Genomic DNA, 23480 nt, shown 5'->3' on the forward strand with positions numbered 1-23480 from the left:
TTTTTCTGTTCTGGCCCTTGAAGGATTGGGTATGGCCCTCACCCTTTGTTTTACTTACTTTTATTTCTGATTGAACTCCAAATTTCTATAAAAAGAGCTTCATGGAAGAATGTTTACTGGCTATTTAGGCATCCACAGTCAATCTGACTCATGAAAGGAATCAGTTTACTGACAACAATGGACTGTGATTTTTAGCTCTACTATCTAAATAAAAGTTCTGACTTGACGCATCTGCTAACCTTACCAGCAAAAGTCCCCACTGGTAAATCTCAGAGTACTGATGTGAAGTCCTTGAACCAGAATTGAGAATGGAGTGTGCCACTGTGTCTTATGAGCCTGTACGTATATTTCTCTAGATCAATGACTACTTAATCTAAATTTAAAAATGTTTCAAATTGTTGTGTGTTTGCCTATTACACATCGTAAGGATGGATTAACATAAATTAATTCCTAGCTAATGTTTCTTTACCTATAAGCACTGAACTGTTTCTAATGGTGAAAGCATATTTAGAAAATCTCTAGCAGGTGTTTTGGTTTTTTTTCTGTCTTGCACAGTATAATTTCATCCATCGCTCATGTCATAAGGCCCCAAGTGGGCACTGATGACTTACTGTTGGTGATGCAAAAGGCATGGTCCTCAAACAATGGTTTGGGATAAAGTTCTTTCCTCACTAGTCATCCTGACAGTTGTTCTTGTCTGTAAGGTAATGGTATTATAAATGCAGCTAATTTATGTAATTGAAGTTAAAAGCATTGAATTAGTAAATATAAATTATTGCTTCTTGGAGAAATGGGGATTAGTTTCTCATCGGCTGATTTATTAACCAATCAGCACATACCTTGAATTTTGAACATTTGCATGTAAATGTAGCTTATTTAATAACTATCACTAGATTGTTACCATGAATCCCACACAGCAACATAACTCAAATGTGAATGAAATTTACCTAACCCATGTGATATCACGGCCTTTGCAGATTAGGAAAAGACCAGGCAACATCCGGTTACCACACTGTGGTCATTCTAAATAGCGAAATCACCAATGAAAAAGCAGGAATAGAGGGGGGAACATTGGCACAAAATAAGCTACTAAGGGGCCAAACAGAATGAAAGCCAAAACAAGAAGGCAGAAGAGATTTGCCTAGTAGTTTGGCCACAGATTGAAACAAAGTTTTCACTGCCGTATTCATGTCCACATCTTTAAATGACCACAGGAGTACAACAGGTATTGATTTTGGAGTTAATTCCTTGTCAAAGATAAGTACAGCTAGACATTCATTAATGGAGCAATCAGTAGTGTGCTGTTGTCAGAAGGAAGAGGCTCCTGCTGGAACTGAGCTCCACTGTGTTTTATACAGACATTTTCAAGAGCATATTAGGAAAAAAGGATAGAGAGTGAGCAGAGACTCTGTAGAGTCAGGATAGTGAAAACTAAACAAGCTATGCTTTTCTCTTGCTAAGACTCAAGGTCTCTGTCCTTTCTGATGATTACTTCATATATGTATATGTGTATGTGTGTGTGTGTGTGTGTGTGTGTGTGTGTGTGTATGTATATGTATATGTATATGTATATGTATATGTATATGTATATGTATATGTATATGTATATGTATATGTATATGTATATGTATATGTATATATATGCCATGTGATATTTCACCATGCGTATATATTTTACAATGTTGAAAGTGGGAAAGCATATCCATTTCCTAAGATGTTATCATTTCATTTTTTTCTTGAATGGGCAATCAGTTATCTTGATCTATTGTCATCCTGCTGAACAATATAACATTATAACTTATTACTCCTGCCCAGGTAGGGTTAGCTGGTGATAATACTTTAAAGGGTGATCCTTTAATAAGGATATTTCAGAGTTGTAGAAGAATGCACACTCACAAACACAAATGCACACACACCAGAAATACTGATAATTGTAAGCCTTTTTAGTAAACTTTTAAGAAAGGTGGGGTCAGGTGCTTATCAAAGTTTGGTTTGACTGAACAGCAAACTCTTTAACAGCACTGAGATTCCTCAAGAAGACACTTGGAAAGGCCATCTAGGAAAGCCTTGAGCTCTTGCAAACTAGATTAGAATTTAAGTCTTTTTGTGATGGAAAAAAAAATAAGTGAAACCATATCCCTGATAATCGTTTCAAAGATAAAACCACTTTTAAAGAGGGCTCAGGCACCATTTGCTAGAGTTTGGTCAAATAGAAAACCTTTGCTATACAAATAAATTTTAGCAAGTCTGAAACATGCAACTATGAAGTCACAAGCAGTGAGAGCTAGTTTAACTTGGCATTCTTGTGTGCCATTTCTGTAGACCAGCAAGCAAGAAATGTCATAAAAAACTGTGCTATAAAACAGACAACCTTGTTATAAAGTTACTTACTTTGGCCTTTACATTAACTTGCTTTGAATTGTACTTTTTTTTTCTTAATTTTCATTTTCTGGATATTTGCTTCCATTTTTTACTGTTACAAATGTATGCTAATCTCAAACCACCTGATTCTCATCTGTGCCTTCATACAGAAATCTGAAGACACTCAAAACTCTTAGATAAAATGGCATAGTTTTGACGTATATAATCATTACACTTGCTTGTCTACTTGGCTGAATTAGGAAGCATCTAGAACATCTGGCAAATATCAAAGGAGCCTTTCACAAGGGTTGCCAAAGACCATCCTCCGGAAAACACAGATTTTTACATTATGATTCCTAATGGTTTCAGATTTTCAGTGATGAAGTAGCAATGAAGATAATTTTATGGTTAGAGTTACCAGAAAATGAGGAACTGTATGAAAGAGTCACGGCAGTAGGAAGACTGAAAGACACTGATCTAGGAGGTTTGAAATGTCTCTCGGTTGTCTGTATGAGTGATTCCACAGACAATCAACTGAGGGAAACATTACCCTCAACGTAGGCAGAGGAATTGTGTGAGCTGGGGACCCAGACCAAATAAAAGGGCTAAAGGAAAAGGTGCACTGTTGATCTTGCTCCTGCTTTCTTCATTCCTCCCTCCCTACTTCCTGACTGTCCTGAAGTGAACAGCCTCTCTCACCATGTTTCTCTCCCCCACCCCCAACCGCCATGAAACTCAACCTCACCTCAGGTTCTAGGCAATCCAAGGAGCTTGTAGGATGAGATGAAACCTCGAGCCACAGCTAAATTTTCTATTTATATTTTATAATGTCAGATTATCTGTCTGAGTAAACAAAAGTCTATAGTAGCTAACTGCACATTTGCTTCCCTTTTGATACCGTTTGAATTTTCTCTAGATGACTAACACAATGTATCAGGCTGACCCACAAATATTGTTATTTTCTAGTTATGAAGAAGTGTGTCCTTGTGTTTTCAATTGTCATTTGGAACCCACTGCAGGGAATGTGACCTTCCCCAGCCAACTGGTTGAGTGCTGGATCTGGAAATGGCCACAGAACTTCTTGAGAGGTGGAGATGCAGGCAGACACAGAGAGACTGAGAAGGAAGCAGAAGGGAAGCATAGCAGAGCTGGGAGGCAGGAGTGATGGGATGGCCAGAAAAGTGACTGACCCAGCAAAAAGCCAACAGCTTCAAACTAGATAGATGTCTCTGTGTCTTAATTCATCCTCAAGGGGAATCAGTAAAAGTCCCCCAATAACCGTCTACATTCTGCATAGATAACTGTTAGACTGTATTGTTTATTAAGAAACACATTACTAAACACATGAAACTCAAGAAAAATGAAGACTGAAGTGTGGACACTATGCCCCTCCTTAGAAGTGGGAACAAAACACCCTGGGAAGGAGTTACAGAGACAAAGTCTGGAGCTGAGATGAAAGGATGGTCCATGTAGAGACTGCCATATCCAGGGATCCACCCCATAATCAGCATCCAAACACTGACACCATTGCATACACTAGCAAGATTTTATCGAAAGGACCCAGATGTAGCTGTCTCTTGTGAGACTATGCCGGGGCCTAGCAAACACAGAAGTGGATGCTCACAGTCAGCTAATGGATGGATCACAGGGCTCCCAATGGAGGAGCTAGAGAAAGTACCCAAGGAGCTAAAGGGATCTGCAACCCTATAGGCGGAACAACATAATGAACTAACCAGTATCCCGGAGCTCTTGACTCTAGCTGCATATGTATCAAAAGATGGCCTAGTCGGCCATCACTGGAAAGAGAGGCCCGTTGGACACGCAAACTTTATATGCCCCAGTACAGGGTAACGCCAGGGCCAAAAAGGGGGAGTGGGTGGGTAGGGGAGTGGGGGTGGGTGGGTATGGGGGACTTTTGGTATAGCATTGGAAATGTAAATGAGCTAAATACCTAATAAAAAATGGAAAAAAAAAGAAATTAAACCATTAAAAAAAAAAAAAGAAACACATTACTATCCACTATATGTGCAATTGTTTTCAAGACCCTTCAGCCCTTCACTGTTTAAACCATGGATATACAACCCTTGAATACAGAAATATCACTGGATGTAAGTTTATCAGGAATCTCTCTGTCACTGGTATAAATGCAGGTTTATGGCCATAGACCTCTACATGCTTGCTGTTCACAGTTTTGACCAAGATCTTACCTGAGCTATGCTCTAAGAGAACTTGATTCTCACTCCTCATCCCATGAATTGTGGAGAAGTTGTCTGGGTTGTGGCAGACTCTGTAGTAGATTTTATTTAGATATCAACAACTGCTTTAAATAGTTAATGGAATTCCAATTTACAAATATAGATTTTTCTGTGATTATGCATTTTACATAATTGCTCATCTAAAGCAAAGCACTTTTACTAAATAAATGGTCTTAATTTTGAAGTAAGAATGTGGGGATCACTTTAATTTATCCCAGTAATGTGCCAAATTCTGGAAGGTTTAAAAATAGCCTAAAAATAAAGTTTTATAAATAAGCTAGAGGGTGTGGGAAATCTCTCACTGGCCTTGGATTATATGAATCACAGCACAGGGACTTTTATATCTAAGATATAATATAACAAATTAATTCCCATAGTTGTTTTTAATAGAATTTAAGGTTCACTTTGCATGAAAAATCAGAAAAGGGAGTTTGGTAGGGAAAAATGAATTTATTCAGGGTGGCTTCAGAGAAAATGGAGATGATGTTTCTGTCTCAAATCTCCATCCTCAGAGGTGGGAGATGTTAGATGCGACCGTAACATTGGTGGGACATGCTGATTTACTGTGAAAGGGCGAGTGAGAACCTTGGGGCAGGCTTAGTGTTCCTCTCCAGGGCTCTGCCTCTCTTATTTTGATTTCAAAGTGAAAGTTGATGGGACCTGGGACTCCTTGGGTCCAGAGGCTGTATTTTCTTTATAGACTAGAGGAAAGCACTATGTTTCTGCAAGTCAATTCATATGCGAACAGGAGTAGGTATTCCGGATCCTTCCCTTCCTGGAGGGATAGTGAAAAGGTTAGAGAAAGGGAATATGGAGCTGGTAGATTCCCCTTCTCTATTAATATTACAGGTCAAAGCAGATCAAAAGAGAAGACAAGCCATCATTCCGTCAAGACTCAATTTGCATGACTTTCTTATTTCTCACACAGTTTCTAACCATTAGGTGGTCGTCACAAGTCTGTCTTCTCAGCTGTCTGTTGTAGCATTTCCTGTAGGAATGAATCCTCACGCCTTCGGCCCACATTTACACTTTCAAAAGAAGGATAGATTCAAAGTCTCTTCTTCTTCAGATCCTCTTAAAAGTGTCTTGATGGCTAGCCTTCTGTTGGTGTTCTATAACTCCATTGACTATACTTTTATCTATAACACATACAAGCTTGAGATTTTTAAAGGTGCCATTATAAATTAAACATTACTTATACTAGAATCCATGAAAATAAAACCCCTGACATAAGGCATATGACCTGTATGATAGAATGATTTCCTCTTAGATTTGTCTTATACGTGAAAGTGCATTGTAAAAGACTATTTGAGCTGAAATAGTAGGTGAATTCATTTATTTATTTTTGCAATAAATTAAACGTTGAAAAAAGCAACAATCATTCAGTCACCCAAATCATAAAAATCAGATAAAAAACATAAGGGAATTAAGTAGTGAGAAGGGAAGTGAAGGATCTAAACACAGAAGCAAGTAAAGAAATAGTTGTGAACAGCAGAAATGGCTCAGTCAGAAAAGACAGGCAGGCTGCCAAGCCGGAAGATCTAACTGCCAGCCCATGGACCTGAGAGGAAGCAAGAAGCAACCCAGCAGGTTCGGACTCCACAAGCCAACTGTGGCATCTCTGCACCCCACACATAAAGAAATGTGAATAATAAAAATAGATTAAAAAAAAGAGATTGCTGTTGCTTGAGAATTAATGTTTTCCTTTTAGACGATAGGAAAAGAGCAGAGAGAGAAGGCGAAATTGCACAGGCTCCAGTGCTGTGGAAATTTCTATGGAAATCCTCGTTTCCTGCGCGCTGCCATGCACCATCACATTAGGTTGTTTTCACCTCGTTATGGAATTCTGAATGGGTCCTCCTTGTCTGGCAGCTAATTAATCTCTCACAAGTCATTTTCTCCTGCTGTCTGCCCTCCCTGAATGCCCCATACCTCAGCCAGTGACTTCTCCAGATTCCCTCTCCTCTTCAGCAACTCTTTCTTCCCTTGAGCTGTATGAAGACCTAACTTTGCCATTTTGTTTGGGAAACCGTAAGAGCTATTTCATTGAAGAGTTGTCTGTCAACAGAAATGAATATACTCCCAAATAATTGAATTGAGTTTTAATGATAATGGACAAAGTCTGAATATGAGTTTTGAATGTATATTCATGTTCATATTTTACTATAAGCGTATCTAATATGTCAGGGTACAATTTACCAAATTATATATTCTTTCTGTACATGCATTCACATTTGCCTAAAATAGATCTTAAGGTTGCAAATAGAGATAGTTGACAACATGGGAGATATGTATGTATATTTTATGTCTGCTAACATATTACTGACACATACATTTAAATAAATATTTCCGTGTTAATTAAAAACCCAATTTTAAAAAAGTAACATTTTATTAATTGTTATGCATGAAGTCAATGTATTTTGATGATATTCAACCTCCTCCCAAGCCAACCTCCCACCCTCCTACCCACTGCCACTTTCATGTCCTCTGTTTTGTTTTTACTTGTAAATGACCCACTGAATCCAATTAGTGCTGTCAATATAAGAATGGATATGGGGCCATCAATTGGAACATGGACAATCTGCCTGGGACCACAGCCTTAAAGAAACCTCATTCTTCCTCCTCCAGTAGGTACCAGCAGACAGCAGTTCCTTCTCTAGGTGTGAAGGTTATACATCTAAGGCTATAAATGGCAGATATTTATGAACCCACTCTTATTATTTTGCTAAATGAACATAGCATCAAACTGCCGTCTAACTCATTTGTTGTATTGATACATTAGTTCAGATTTCAGTATACATCAGAAACTCACCTCTGGTCAAAGTGAAGAGAATAGGTTATCTGTCTATGGCTCAGTCATAAACAGTGAAAATTTTAATTTAAGTAAAGACAAATTCTATATATAAAGTATTTTGATGTTGTAACATTCATATAGGTAAAATTCTTATAGGTTGAATTGCCCCAGTTAGAAAAAAAAAGAAATGTTTTGTGTCTATATGGTTTTTGCTATATTTCCAGTGGTCAGTTACCAAAATTAGGAAGTGGTATTTTATGCTGGCTCGGGTATTGATCATCTTGGATGCTTTTGTTCTTTTCACACACTAAAGTTCCTGCCTGGTGCCATTTTCATTCAGTATTAATGACTTCAATTCAGAATGTCTTGTAGGAAAGATTTCCTGCCGATCAATTTTTTTTCAGCTTTCATTGATCTGAAATTTTGTTTCATCTTCATAAATAAAGTATTTTAGCAGAATCTCTAAATCCAGCACTTTTGAAAATATAATTCTTGCTGCTCTATTTCAGGTGAGAAGTCAGCTGCTATTGGGAGCCCTGTTCTCCTGCATGTCCTGTTTCTTTTATCTATGACGACTATGGGATTTGTTGTTGTTGATTTGTTTTATGCCTTCTTTTGTCATTTTGACTATGATTTGCTTTGGTACATTCAGTCTGTTATTGGATTTTTTTAAAAAAATTTAATCAAAACCATGATATTTTCCTTTAAATTAGAAGCAAATTTAGCTATTATTTCTTGAAAATGTTTCTTACCACACTACCCTTCTCTGAAAACTCAAATGCATGTATATTGTACCTGATGTTTTTATACTGATAACTAAATCTCTATGGATCTTTATTCTTTTCTGCAATATCTAAATAGATATTTTGTTCACACAGTAATTTTTTATTTTACATATATATATCTCACTGTTCACGACCCCTACCTTTATCCATTTTATTTATCTTAAGAGATAAATTTCTATACTACTATGCCTATATATCCCTTTACATACTTGAACATTCTTGAAGTTTATTTCTTGAAGTCTTTGATTTTCAACAATGAATTCAAGGTCTGTTTCATGCACTCCTTGTTTATTTTTCTTAACTATGGTTCATGTTTTTCTATATCTTCATATGCATGGCAATTTCTACATATACTGGATGTTCCCCATGAATATGAATTTGTTATATAGGTGTTTTTCATGTGGAAGGCAAGGTTCAGTTCTGGTTAGCTCCCTTTCATTCTTAGTATTATTTTTTTTGGAGGGAAATCTATCCTCCATCATACAGGTCATTGCTCTGTTGTTGGTAAAGAACAGGGATTCCTTCCACATCTTACCAAATCATAGTCTGAGGAAATCCCAATTAGACCCTTGCCAAAAGCTCACAGTGGATCCTCGCATACTACTTCCAATCCCAGTTCAGCTTCTTTGTCATGGAATTCTTACAAATTCCAGGAAACTGAAACATAGAGAGTAATCTCACTGCTCCATGCTCATGAGATTCAATTGTACAAGGCTCTACTTCAAAGTGTAAAGTCATGGTCAACAAATAGTGGGTATGGATAGATTTCCCCCTTCTCTCAAGTATATGACCATGGTGTACTGTGTTTAACTCAGTAGTAGAAAAAGGATGGATTAAATAATGTATGTCCTATTGTATCTTTCTTTTGTGTGAAGAGAATTACTGTATTTCTTCTCTGTCATAGTTGGAAGTTTGAATCTTAGGAAAGCATTTTTATTATTCCATAAAAGATATAAAGGAGAATGGCATAGACAGATTTTTGGCCATCTGAAGTCAGGAGCATTTAGAGTTAATATAGAGCCCATGGCCTGAGATGTTTTGCAACAAGTCCCATATACTATAATTTAAATTAAAAGTAGAAATGAATGTGAGTGATCGAGTCACTAACACACTTAGTGGGAAGTCAGGGGACCACAACAATCTGACTAGACTTCGGAGATTGTTCTCCCTCCTGCCAGTAAATCCAAATGTCCTTCACGTGTTGATAATAGTTAGTATATAGGTATTCCCATAGGAAAACAAGTCAAAAATGTACACAACTAACTCTAGTAGTACCTATGGAGAACTACAAAAATTGAAAAATAAGTTTATACATGCCAATTCCAGTGGAGAACACAGTGTACATGGAATTCCTGAGATATTAAACCAAGAATTCAGACAAAAGGATTTTAAAAATTACATAAATGTTAGATTTTAAATTGCTTTTAAAAAATAAAACATCCAAAGAGAAAAATCATTTTGTTGTGTTTTGGTTTTTTTTGTTTGTTTTGTTTTGTTTTGTTTTGTTTTTTTATGACAGATACAGGTAAAGTGAAAACTGAAGAACGAGGAATGACTGTCATGGAAAAGAAAGCTCTTGATTGATGATTCTCCCTCCACAAAACACACACAGAGAGAAAGTGTAATTGAGTTATAAGATAAAATAATATGGACACAACAAATAAAAAATATCAGAGTATGACAAGTGAAACACAATTGAGCAGAAAAGGTGTTTCCCAAAATAGAAAACAAAGGAAAGAAATAAAATAAACATGGGAGAAGACCTTCCCTTGAACTAACAAAAGTCTAGATATTAACTGAGCATTCATATCCAAACATGCTACACTAAAACTTTGCATCTCTTATGTTTGTAGTGAGTCAGAGACTATTGCATGTAACCCGAATATCATCCACTGCATTGGCTGGGGAGGGAAGTGTGAGGAGTTTGCCTCAGACTTTACCACTGGGAAGAGAAAACAAAAGGCAGGTGGGAGGAAATTAGAATAGATTTTATGTCCACTCTACCTTCTAGAAATGAAAAAGACTTTAATGTGAGTTTTCATTTGATTATTATCTTTTATTTTCCCAAATACATACATTTATCCTGCTTTCTCTGTATAATCTTATGTATAAGCATGTTTTCAGAATGACCATTGCATACTGGATAATCCACTGGTGTGCTTTTCCCTAGGGAAGACTATTAACATTTCTCTTTTGCCTATAGTTACCTGTGGTTTGAAGTCTTCTGGGCTTTTCCATGTGCATTTGTCATGCCTATTGCTGTCATCTGTGTCCAGCATATGTTTGGGAAGTCATGAGTTATTTTTAAAAGGTGATATCTGAGCCTAGCAAGATGGCTCAGTGGGTAAAGGTAGTTAACACACACACACATTGGCTTGAGATCTATCACCCAAACATATGTAAGTGTAGAAAGAAGTGAATCCATAAGATTATCCTCTGATCACCACTCGTGGATCACACACACACACACACACACACACACACACACACACACACACACCTTACATACATGTCGCAGACCAGCTTTTACACCACAGGTAAACTGAGGAAGAGAGCAAGAGTCAGCTATTAGGAACAGTGCTGGTAGCAGCTGATGGAGGCTGCTGCTACTGGCAGCCAGTGACTAGAGTAAACATACAGAGATTCAGATTTCTCAGGTGTCCTAACCTGGCAGTAACTAATGAGGGGATCTATAGTATCCTAGGTGAGACTCCTATCCTTACCAAAACCATAAGGAATTTACCTAGATAGGTACCTGTTCCAGGCACCAAAATGTTGAAGGCCAGTTTTGATACCACAGGTAAACTGAGGAAGGTAGATAGTATGAAGTCAGCAATTGGGATCAGTGGTGATATCAGTTTACAGGGTTATCACTAGTAGGGTTGATGGAAGCAAATCTTAATTATCTGGGGCCAGTATTCTCTGTAACCTGTGAGAAACTATGAACTCTTATAACTCTTAAGGGACCAACAAGAAAGAAAAGGAGAGAAAACTGCATAAAGGGTAAGGGAGCTCCAAGAACTCCATTAAATTTACAATATTACATACTTATATTCATCTATTCATATGTACATACACACTTATTTACAGTTGATGGATGGAGCAGAGCTCTAATGAGCAGCCTCTAAGAACTTTAATTTTTCCTCCAATCCATTTATAGCCCCTGAAACAAAGTTCTCTACATAAGAAAGAATTATCTCACAGATAAAATGTTACACAAGAGCAAGTTACAGCAGGGTTGTTGGTAATAAGATCAAAGCAGTTGTTTTATCTGTGTTTCATTCCATAAGCTCATTATAAATTTAAAACAATAGTTCTATATTTCCATAGCTTTTCTTTATCATGGTGCACACCTGTGGCCTTGTCCTTGTATCTGACCTAGAATGAATGTCTTTTTTCTTGATAAAAAATCTGTCCCAAATGTAGATTTTTACTAGTGCAATTTACGTCTCGTAACTTATGGAAGTTTATTGAGCTCCTTTTTATGCAGCCTTTACTTAGTATTCTGGGAGGAGGGGACACATTTCTATTTTTGATTCTAAGTTTATTGTGGCTTTTTGGCAAAACAACTTGATCTCCTTAAACTTTCTATCAATCATTCTAATTTTCTAAAATTATTTGAATCAAATCAGGAATTCTGTAAAATCATTAATTCTTCTAAACAGCATTGATTCATGGAAGTCCATCTTTATATTGAACTACAGGAAATTTGCTCAATAGTCTGTCGAGGACTAATACCCAGGAATCAATCATTATGGGCTATAGACAGAAAGGGTCTTTCTTTCCCCAGTCACACCATGTCAGAAGAGTGAGAATGGACAGCATGGAAAAGCATATCAATAGCAACAAGCAGTCCTAGGACGAAGTTCCTGGGTTCCATGCCTCTTAAGAGTATATCTTAGTCAGGGTTTCTATTCCTGCACAAACATCATGACCAAGAAGCAGTTGGGGAGGAAAGGGTTTATTCAGCTTACACTTCCATACTGCTGTTCATCCCCAAAGTATGCGGGACTGGAACTCAAGCAGGTCAGAAAGCTGATGCAGAAGCCATGGAGGGATGTTACTTACTGGCTTGCTTCCCCTGTCTTGCTCAACCTGCTCTCTTATAGAACCCAAGACTACCAGCCCAGAGATGGTCCCACCCACAAGGGGCCTTTCCCCCTTGATCACTAATTGAGGAAATGCCTTACAGTTGGATCTCCAGGAGTCATTTCCTCAACTGAAGCTCCTTTCTCTGTGATAACTCTAGCCTGTGTCAAGTTGACACACAAAACCAGCCAGTACAGCGTATAACCATCTTAGCCATGCAAATCTGGAGCCCATATCCAGGAAGTTCACTTGTTTGCCACAGCCTTTCCTGAACCACTCCCAACACACGCACACACACAAACACAGGCACACACACGCACCTGCACACTCATACACACACATACATGTCCCTTACACAAACACAATCATTACATACACACAGACACACATACATACACAAACACAAATACATACTATCAGTAAATAAAAATTTTAAAATTGAAAACAAAAACAATGATATGCTATACACTGAAAAGGTATTTACTTGACTTTGATCAGTTCTCTTAATTATATTTGTTTTTGTTATGATCAAATGTGATTTAAGTGACATGTTTGCTCTTTTCTATACTATGAGTAGCATTGTCACCCGTATAATCAGTCCCTGTTTTTCGCTCTCTCTTTCTTAGCCTGACTCACTATCCTTTCTCTCCCTAGAGCTATAACCAGGACAATTGTGATATATTTAAAGTTGTTTATTTAAAAGTGGTATTAGAATATGAAATTTCAAAAAAAGAACTTTGTACTCATTCATTTCATATCCATGGAAATTACCAGTTAAAAATTTTAAACAAGATGATTCATTTAAGAAAGAAAATTATGTATTGCATGATTTTCAAAAATGAAAGAAATCCAATACTGTAAGACTGAAGCATACTTGTAAATAGTCAGATACTTTGGAATGTCCCACAGGTGATGCAGTACTTGTTTCCTATAGAACACGTATTAGTGTGAAGCATTTTAGGTTCATGGGTCACATGGTCTTTGCTGTAACTGTGAACACATGTTAGTGAAACTGAACACATGGCAGTGTGCATGTACATCTCCCTGCTACTAAAGTAGTATTTATAAAAGTAAAAATTTAGTTCATAGGCAGAGGTATAGACATCAGGACAAATTGATACATTCACTTTAATTGTCAAAATATCACTAGCCAAAAGACTGAGGATGTAGCCTGATGGTACAATACTTCATAAGCATTCAGGAGGCCCTAGGTTCAGTTTCCAGAACCACAACCCAAACAGGAAAACCACCGAAGCTTCTATTAGCCAATCCCCTACACTTTAAGGTAAATTAATACCGAGTCACCTCAATTTGTTTAATGACTTGATTTCTTTATTGTTGATATGGTATTAAAATACTTCTGTAAAGGGTGAGTAACTTGAATCCATAATCAAATTCAGATAAACCTTAATATTTCTTCTTTCAAGTGGTCAAATTTACAAAGTGAGAAGAAAAGTTGTCCTAACAGTGTCTAGGCAGCAGGCTCCTCCTTCTATGTTGTATTTGCCCACTCAGTAAAAAAGACGATTATGGTAGAAATGTGTTGAGCATCTGAGTGCATTCTGTTAAGTCATTTTCTTTGTTCAAGGAGGAAATCTGCCACCCACAGACAACGCTTATCCTACTGGTTCTTATCCAGGTCAGGATGAAATGCAGCCTTCAGCCTCTTATTCTGATGGTCTATTGTCCAGGTTAGAATGGAATCCGGCCTTTAACCTCTTATCGGGCTGGTTCTTGTCCAGGTCAGGATGAAACTCAGCCTCCAGCCTCTTATCCTGCTGGTTCTTGTCCAGGTCAGGATGGAGCCCAGTCTCTGCCTCTGCTGCAGCTTTGCTGCTCACACCATATGATCTCAACGAGGCTCAGCAAAGCAAGAGCAGAGCTTGACTCTCAGAGATGAGCTGATTGATGCTCCTGTTCCCGTATCTGTGCTGGCTCCTGCCTGCTGAGCACTTTTACTTATGATTCTCCTTCATCTATTTTTTCAAATGGGTTTATGAGTAGCATTATTTTTAAGTCTTTACAAACGAAGGCGACTCTACTCGGTGTGTACCCTGTTTTAAGGGACAGGCCATCCAGAAAGTGGAAGGCTGAAGACAAGGTGGCATGTCCTCCTCACTCATTTCCTGTGGTAGTCAATGGCTCTCAGGCTTCAGCACGCGTCTGAATTCCCTGGAGCGCGTCCCTGGAGCGCATACTAAAACTGATTGTTGGGCCTCACTCCAGACTTTCTGATTCAATAGGTTTGAGATGAGGCTGGGAATTTGCATTTTTGGATCCAGTCCTAAGTGATGCCGATACTGCTAGTCTGAATGAAACACTTTGAAAAACACTTGTTTAGATTCTCATCCCTGAAGGCAAATTACAGTAACCAGAGGAGGCATTCGCATGCCAAGGCCTGGATCCATCATGGATCAATTGGAAGGGAATAGTTGGGGTTGAAACTGGAGATGAGTACTTTCCAAATGTGTGACCAGTGGTTGTAATATAGAGGCAAGGCTGAGGAAACACACAGAAAAAATAGTGGTCCAAGAAAGTTGACATGATCTTAGGGATTGATGGGAGATTATTTTTCTTAACAAATTCTTATATTATTTAAATTGGGGACAATTTTTATGTAGTTATTTCATGACATAAATGAATAGTATAGTATAGGACCAGTAAGATTATATTCTTCCCGAGGGGGAAACATGCTTGTGACTAAGGCTGATTACTCAGTGTGAGTGATAGAACCCACAATGGTGGAGAGAGAGAGCAGATTCTTATAAGCTCTGCTATGAGCTCCACACATGTACCTAAAGAAAAAAAAGAATAGTGTAAAGACAACACCACAAATGGTTCCATTATTTGAAGGTAATTTAAATTTATTTGATTCTACTAGTTGTTTAACATGCTTACATGAATGTAAAATGAATGTAAAATGTTCCTTGGAAACTGTCCTTTGATGACTTGTGACAGTGTCACTCTGTAACCCATTCAGTGGTCAAACTCATGGCTACCCTGCCTCCAGAGTCTTAGATTGTAGGCATGGGCCTCTCTATCGACATATCTTAAGATGGAACTAAGATATCTTATGCCTAAGATAAATATCTGAAATATGTATGTTGCTTGTATAAGATAGATAGGTTGTCTTCAGCTCCGTGGATGTTTTTATTAGCATTGCATAGGAAGTGAAGGCATCTAGATACTAAAGTCCTAAATCCTTTGTTCCCATTCCCTCTCCACAGTGAACGGTGCAGATACACTTTGTATGGACACACAGACTCTGTGAACAGCATTGAGTTTTTCCCTTTCTCCAACATTCTTCTCACCGCTTCTGCAGACAAGACCTTGTCTGTGTGGGATGCACGAACAGTAAGCAAATCACCTACCTTCTCCCATGGTTAACTGGTGTATGCATTGGTAACCTCTCTTTCAGTAATGGGTACAACTTTGAAAGGATTTAAAGGAAAGCAAGATTGAAGTAAGTTCCATCAGTGTGTGTTTCGTGTACAATAATACAATGTAATTTGTGTGTGAGTGGTGTGTGTGTGTGTGTGTTTGTGTGTGACAGAGTTGGAGAGAGAGAGAGAGGGAGGAAGAGAGAGAGGAGAGAGAGTCTGTGTGTATCTGTCTGAGTCTTGTATATCTGTGTGTTTGAATATGAGTGAGTGAGTCTGTATATCTTTGTGTGAGTCTGTGTGTGTCTGTGTTTATGAGTATATTGTGATATTGTGATATTGTGATATTATGTGTGTGTGAATCTCTCTGAGTGTGTGAGTCTATGTCTGTGTGTGTGTATGTCTGTGATTTTGTGTGTGGGAGTCTGTGTGTGTGTTGGGGGGTCTGTGTGTGTATGTGTGAGTCTGTGTGTCTGTGTGTATGAATATGTGTGTGTGTATGTGCATGTATGTGTCTATGTATGTGTGAGTCCGCATGTATATGTCTGTGTGTGAGTCTGTGTATGTGTAGGTGTGTGAGTCTATGTGTACAAGTGTAAGTCTGTGTCTCTGTGTGTATGAGTATGTGTGTGTGTATGAGTATGTGTATGCATGTATCTATGTATGTGTGAGTTTGCATGTATGTGTATGTGTGTGAGTGTATGTGTGTGTGGGTGTGTGTTCACATGTAAATGTCTGTGGTACTGGGGGCACTATGCTATGGCACAAGCATGGAGGAGACAGTTGTTCACTCCTTACGCACTGTGAGTTCAGGATGAAACTCAGGTTCTCAGATTCTGCCTACCCACTGACCCCTTCACTGCTCCAGAGAGAGAAAGAACCTGCAAGAAAGGAGAGAGGATAACATATACTCTTTTAAAATACAGATTTACAAAATCTGAAGAATAGTAGGTTGTGCTTTTACATTCCTTTTAGCAATATCTGATGAGAATTATGAAGAAATCCAATTGATTGCAAGAGAAAATGTTCTGAGTTCCCAGCTCCACAGTAGATAAGGAAGAAACCTTTATTATTAAAATTAGAAAATTCAAATTATGAAATAAAATGAAATGTTAAGGAAATGATTGTCATCAAATTTTGCATATAAAAATGACAACTCTAATTACACAATGCCTTCACCAAGATCATGCTAGTTGTAGTGACTTCATTTCCAATTTTTTAATATATTTAAGAAATAAAACCAGGCTGGTGAGATGGCTCAGCGGGTAAGAGCACCCGACTGCTCTTCCGAAGGTCTGGAGTTCAAATCCCAGCAACCACATAGTGGCTCACAACCACCCGTAATGAGATCTGACTCCCTCTTCTGGAGTGTCGGAAGACAGCTACAGTATACTTACATATAATAAATAAATAAATCTTTTTTAAAAAAAAAAAAGAAAGAAAGAAAACCTAGCTCTCTCTTGTGAGACTATGCCAGGCCTAGCAAACACAGAAGTGGATGCTCACAGTCAGCTATTGGATGGATCACAGGGCTCCCAATGGAGGAGCTAGAGAAAGTACCCAAGGAGCTAAAGGGATCTGCAACCCTATAGGTGGAACAACATTATGAACTAACCAGTACCCCGGAGCTCTTGACTCTAGCTGCATATGTATCAAAAGATGGCCTAGTCGGCCATCACTGGAAAGAGAAGCCCATTGAACTTGCAAACTTTATATGCCCCAGTACAGGGGAATGCCAGGGCCAAAAAGTGGGATGGGTGGGTAGGGGAGTGGGGGGGAGGGTATGGGGGACTTTTGGGATAGCATTGGAAATGTAAATGAGGAAAATACCTAATAAAAATATTTTTAAAAAGAAATAAAACCTAACAACCCCCTCCTATAAATTGCTCGTACTTAAAGCTAAAATTACATAGGTTATTTTAGAGTGATGTGCCATGTTTTGTCTGTAGAATCAAATGATTCATGAAATACTTAGTGTATTTTATTTCTTTCCTCCCTGTGGTAGGAAGACTTGTGTGATGAATAGACAAAGGTCAGAATGTTTGATTTGTAACATTAACTTTGTCCCTAGTAGTATTCTTCCTTATAATACTTAGATATGTGAGTTAATTGATAAATGATACATTATCCGGGCATACAGAAGGCCTGGACCTAGAGGAAGATGAATGACATCTTTCTCTTATTGGAGAAGTAGTAACAATTCACCTGTGTCACCTCAGTGTCATCCACTACTCTTGAGGCACCTCTTAAATATTTTTGATGAAATAGGAAAATGCCCAGTGGATTATATTCCCATAAATTAGTTTTAAACTCCCTTTCCCCCAGCCAAACATATACTAGTCTTAAATCATTAATTCACCATAGCAGCTTATTATTACAGATAATGAATGTGGAGACCTCCAAGTCAGTCTCCCAGTCAACTAGACAGGACCTGCTCTGAGTTCTGTGGGGAATGAGGAATGTGATATAAATCTCTATAATTACAAGATAGAGATCGTAAAAGAGCAAGGAATTTGGAAACTCACAAAATTGCTGTTTTACAGGGCTGCATTTTTTTTGTCAAAGTTATAAAACAATAAAAACTATTTTATTAAAATTGAAAACTAAGATTGTTTTCCTGTCAGAAAATGATAGATTATATAATAAACTTAATGAATGATTATAATGCCTTCCTGAAAAATAAGCATGAAAAATCCCCACCCGTGAGTAGTTTAAAGGACTGTTTAAAACAAACGCAGTGAGATTACTCAGTCATTCCCTAGCCCAGTGAGAATATTAAGGCTCCTGATATTTTTAAGGCAAGGGACGTGTCTACTGGACAGTACTGTCTGAAGGACAGAAGGCAAGATGCAGTCCTGAGCTAAGCCAGAGCAGAGCTGGCAAAGGTCAGCATGGCTGACATTTCCTCACTCAGTAAGCTCACCAGGACCTGGATGACACATGGTGGCCTTGACTGTGGCACTTGTCCAGAGGCTACCTGGTCCTACCTTAGCTTTAGCCAGAAGATCCAGAAATCCATCACTCTGAGTGCCTGCCTATAAAGTAGAGAAACAGAGCATTGTCAAAGTTCAGCCTCACTCTCCTGGAGTGCTGTGATCCACAGACAAGAGCGGTATACTCTTAGAGGAGCATCTCAGTCTATAGAGCTTAGAATGCAGTGGTGTGGGACACATGGGCTATCCAACCCCCTCTGGCGCAAGTGGTGTGTGGCTTCCCAGGGAATGCCTGGTAGAGCTGGAGATGGGTATAAAGCAATAAATAGGAACAAATCTGTGTGTTCCACTGGAGAGGAGAGTTGGGGCCGTGCAGGCCGTCTGCTACAGAACTGGGGGTGACAGGCAATATGAACTAGGGGTGAATATCCATAGTTAGCCTACCTGCTTTCCTGGCCGGATTAGTCTGCAAATTTCTGGGGAATGCCTGCTGCTGTCGAAGGGTGCTTTCCTAGTTTGACTGTTGTGGGGAGAGGGGGGCGGGGATCCAAGGGTCCTATTTGTTTATTTTCAACTTAGTACTATTTAACTGGAGGTCTAGTTCCAAGCAAAATTGCTGGTCTTCAGAAGGTCACAGATAGAATCTTATCCTCAACAAATATGCAGACGTTTAACAAGCAGTGTACCTGTGGATTAATATGAGGTATATTAACTATCATATAATACTAACTATCATATAGTCTATAATTGATAATTTGGCTTTTTGTAACTTTTACTGAGTATTTTATATCTGAAATCACTGTACATCTACATTGTACTTAGAAGCATCTGATTAGTGGGTATCATTTATTGCTCTACTCTGGGGCTAAGGACACAGGCTTATCAAGGTAAGTTGCCCAAAATCAGCCAATAGAGCCAGGGCAGGAAGAATTCTGCCTCAGAAATCTTTGGCTTGCGTCTTGTATGCCTCTGGTGATGAGCTAACCCTTCCACATGCTACCAGAAAAGTTCTCAAATGTTTTTCATCAGGCTATCTTAGGCTTTTACTAATGGACTGATCTTTTCTAAATGTAAAAACACACACACACACACACACACACACAGAGAGAGAGAGAGAGAGAGAGAGAGAGAGAGAGAGAGAAAATGTGTGTACCTACTAAGCAAAATATTTTTATAAACATTTTTCAAGACATTTATCAAGATATAAGTTAGTGTCATAAAATACATAAATACAAATATTTTTAAACAAGCTAAGGAATTATGTGTCTGCTGAATATAAGAATCTGCAACAATTATAAGAACTTGTACCAATTACTGCCCTTACATAGATCTGGCAAAAGAAACCCTGACAAACGTGTTATCTGGTGCTCTGTCACACTTTCCTTTGAAAATGGTACCTTTTTTGTTCCCTGTAATGTCACCTTCATTTGAAGGGATAGTTAGATGTATAATTATTTTTAAAACTTATTTTCTGATTGCACACTGTTAACACATGCTTGCCATAACACAAAAGGTCAGCAAATCATGAATATACATATTTGGCAGCAGCCGTGGGGTGCGTGTGGATAAAAGTCCTAGTCATCATTACAATGTTTAAAAAAGTATTTTGTTAAAAAAATATATGTGAGAAATTCTGTGGGAGCAGAAAACATCTTCTTGGCAGCCTGTGACTCACTAGGAAGATTGTGAAGATTCTAGTTATCAAAGTTCAAGTTAGCATAAAATGAGCCAAATTAAAAATACCTCTATTTCTTTAACTGCTATGATCATTTCAGGATCTTAAAGACACCCCTGCAGTTGTTCTCATAGAACAACTCTTGCCTACCTGGCTTTGGGGAGCTTCATATTTTGCACATACACCCTAACAAAACTCACTACTCTGATTCTTAATAGCTGCCAGCCTCCCCAGTTCCTAAACACTCCAAGTCGTTACTACATAGAATTAGCCACAGAATATGCGACAATCAATCTTTTGAAAGCCCTCGGTCATTGCAGCCACATAACTTTATCTCCCTTTTCTCATTGGTGAATTTGCCTCTGTTCTTTTTTTTTCAGATAATTTTCTTTATTATTGAAAATAAGTTTTCTTTCATACAATATATTTGATCTCAATTTCCACTACCTCAACTCTTCTCAGATCCTCTCCACTTTCTTTTTTGTTTGTTTGTTTGTTTGTTTGTTTTATTACATATTTTCCTCAATTACATTTCCAATGCTATCCCAAAAGTCCCCCACACCCTCCCCCCCCCAACTCCCCTACCCACCCATTCCCATTTTTTGGCCCTGGCATTCCCCTGTACTGGGGCATATAAAGTTTGCCTGACCAATGGGCCTCTCTTTCCAGTGATGGCTGACTAGACCATCTTTTGATACATATGCAGCTAGAGTCAAGAGCTCCGGGGTACTGGTTAGTTCATAATGTTGTTCCACCTATAGGGTTGCAGATCCCTTTAGCTCCTTGGGTACTTTCTCTAGCTCCTCCATTGGGGGCCCTGTGATCCATCCAATAGTTGGCTGTGAGCATCCACTTCTGTGTTTGCTAGGCCCCAGCCTAGTCTCACAAGGGACAGCTATATCACTGTCCTTGTAACAAAGGCTTGCTAGTGTATGCAATGGTGTCATCGTTTGGAGGCTAATTATGGGATGGATCCCTGGATATGACAGTCTCTAGATGGTCCATCCTTTTGTCTCAGCTCCAATCTTTGTCTCTGTAACTCCTTCCATGGGTGATTGTTTCCAATTCTAAGAAGGAGCAAAGTGTCCACACTTTGGTCTTCGTTCTTCTTCAGTTTCATGTGTTTTGCATATTGTACCTTATATCTCGCTATACTAAGTTTCTGGGCTAATATCCACTTATCAGTGAGTACATTTCATTTGAGTTCTTTTGTGATTGGGTTACCTCTGTTCTTAAAAGGCATGCTTCATTCTCCCACAACAAGTCCTAAGGCCTCAAAGGACAAGCATTTGGAGAGGCAACCAAGGAAATTGTGTATACCTTACAACTTTGCTAATTATTTCTTTGTAATGTATTTAAATGAGCCATTATCTTCCCCACCAAATGATAAATTCCACCAAATTGTTCACATATTAGATAGTGGCTAATAATGACTTTGATAATGTTGCAGATACAGATACAGTTAAAATGTCAAACGTACTTAATTGTTTAGCTATTAATCCCTGACTGGATCCGATTTTATGTGTTTTATACACCACAGCACAACAGTAGCGCATAGTCATTAGGCCTGGATCCAAACCCACAATCTATTGCTTATTAATAGGAAGACTTTGAACAAAATGCATAAATATATTGACCTCAGTTTCTACAATTATAAAATATGTACAGCAGAGGTGCATGTCATATAACAATGTGATAGATACTCACTTATAAGTGAGTACATACCATGCATGTCCTTTTGTGTCTGGGTTACCTCTCTCAGGATGGTATCTTCTAGTTATATCCATTTGCCTGCAAATTTCATGATGTTTTTGTATTTAATAGCTGAGTAGTATTCCATGGAATAAATGAACCACATTTTCTTTATCCATTCTTCAGTTGATGGGCATCTGAGATGTTTTCAACTTGGCTATTACAAATAAAGTTGCAATGACCATGGATGGGCAAGTGTCTTTGTGGGATGGTGGGCCACTACTTGTACCCAGGAGTGCTACAGCTGGGTCTTGAAGTAGAAGTTTTCCCAATCTTTTGAGAAACGGTCAAATTGATTTACAGAGGGGATGTTTATATCCTCACCAGCATGGGAGGTGTGTTCCCTTGCTCCGCATCCTCACCAGCATGTACTGTTGCTTGAGGTTTTGATTTTAGCTAATCTAGTGGATGTTACATAATAAATCACCCAAGGATTTACAAAAATAACTGCTATTTATTGAGTATTTCTGATGCTTTGGAACTGTTGTGCTGTACTATATTTGTTTTTTTTTTTAATTGTAAAACACTGAGTTTTTTTCCCCATGTACTTTAAAAATGATTGTCATAGTATGTGTCAAGTGGTGGCGAAGGAGGGAAGAAGGGATAGGAAAAGTCATAGGAAAAATGAGAAGGGAAATAGTGGTTACTATGTTGAGTCTTTCAAAGTCAGGACTTCATATCATACTCTTCATGTATAGTCTGCTCCTCTTGCTTTCCTATGTATCCTCATCCAGACAGATGCAACACCATTGAACACATACTATGATGAGCTAAATACTAAATAAGAATGAATGGCTTCCTACTGTCTCATAAAATGTATCCATGTGTAAGCTATAAGAAGAGTTGCTAATGAAACTCTTTTTATATTAATGATATTTATGAAAAGATTTTGTATGGAAAGTTTATAAATACAAATAAATGCAATAACTTATCAGAAATAAATAATATTTCAAAACCCTATGGTCATTAAATTGATTTAATTTATATGCAGTGATTTACTTTGGTTAAAATACTTTTATTTGGCTGGGCATGGTGGCACATGCCTTTAATCCCAGCACTTGGGAGGCAGAGGCAGGCGGATTTCTGAGTTCGAGGCCAGCCTGGTCAACAGAGTGAGTTCCAGGACAGCCAGGGCTACACAGAGAAACCCTGTCTCAAAAAACCAAATAATAATAATAATAATAATAATAATAATAATAATAATAATAATAATGATAATGATAATAATGATAATAAAATCATCTATTATAGGCAAAGGCCACAGACTTCTTGCAATACTTGCCTGATGATGAAAACTTCTCAATTTATATAAACAATCTATTTCAGTGCTAAAGAACAACTGAGTATGTATATAATTGCTGTAAGAAAATTCTTGTGTCGAAGTACATGAACTTTGCACAGACTGCTTAATCCATGTTAATTTTATATATTTAAAAGATAAATTTCTAAAAACTTT

At 38.0% G+C, this 23480-nt stretch overlaps 1 protein-coding gene across 2 annotated transcripts in view; it reads left to right on the forward strand.

Moving 5' to 3' along the window:
• The window catches only part of Spag16 (sperm associated antigen 16), an 898261-nt gene that overhangs the window by 538896 nt on the left and 335885 nt on the right, over positions 1-23480 (forward strand). For both annotated transcript variants that reach the window (NM_029160.3, NM_025728.4), the window contains one exon: positions 15512-15638. In NM_029160.3, coding sequence (NP_083436.2) covers positions 15512-15638 — 127 coding nt within the window. The remainder of the gene's footprint in view (positions 1-15511; positions 15639-23480) is intronic.

Source organism: Mus musculus, chromosome 1, assembly GCF_000001635.26.
Source record: "Mus musculus strain C57BL/6J chromosome 1, GRCm38.p6 C57BL/6J".
Lineage (NCBI taxonomy): Eukaryota > Metazoa > Chordata > Mammalia > Rodentia > Muridae > Mus > Mus musculus.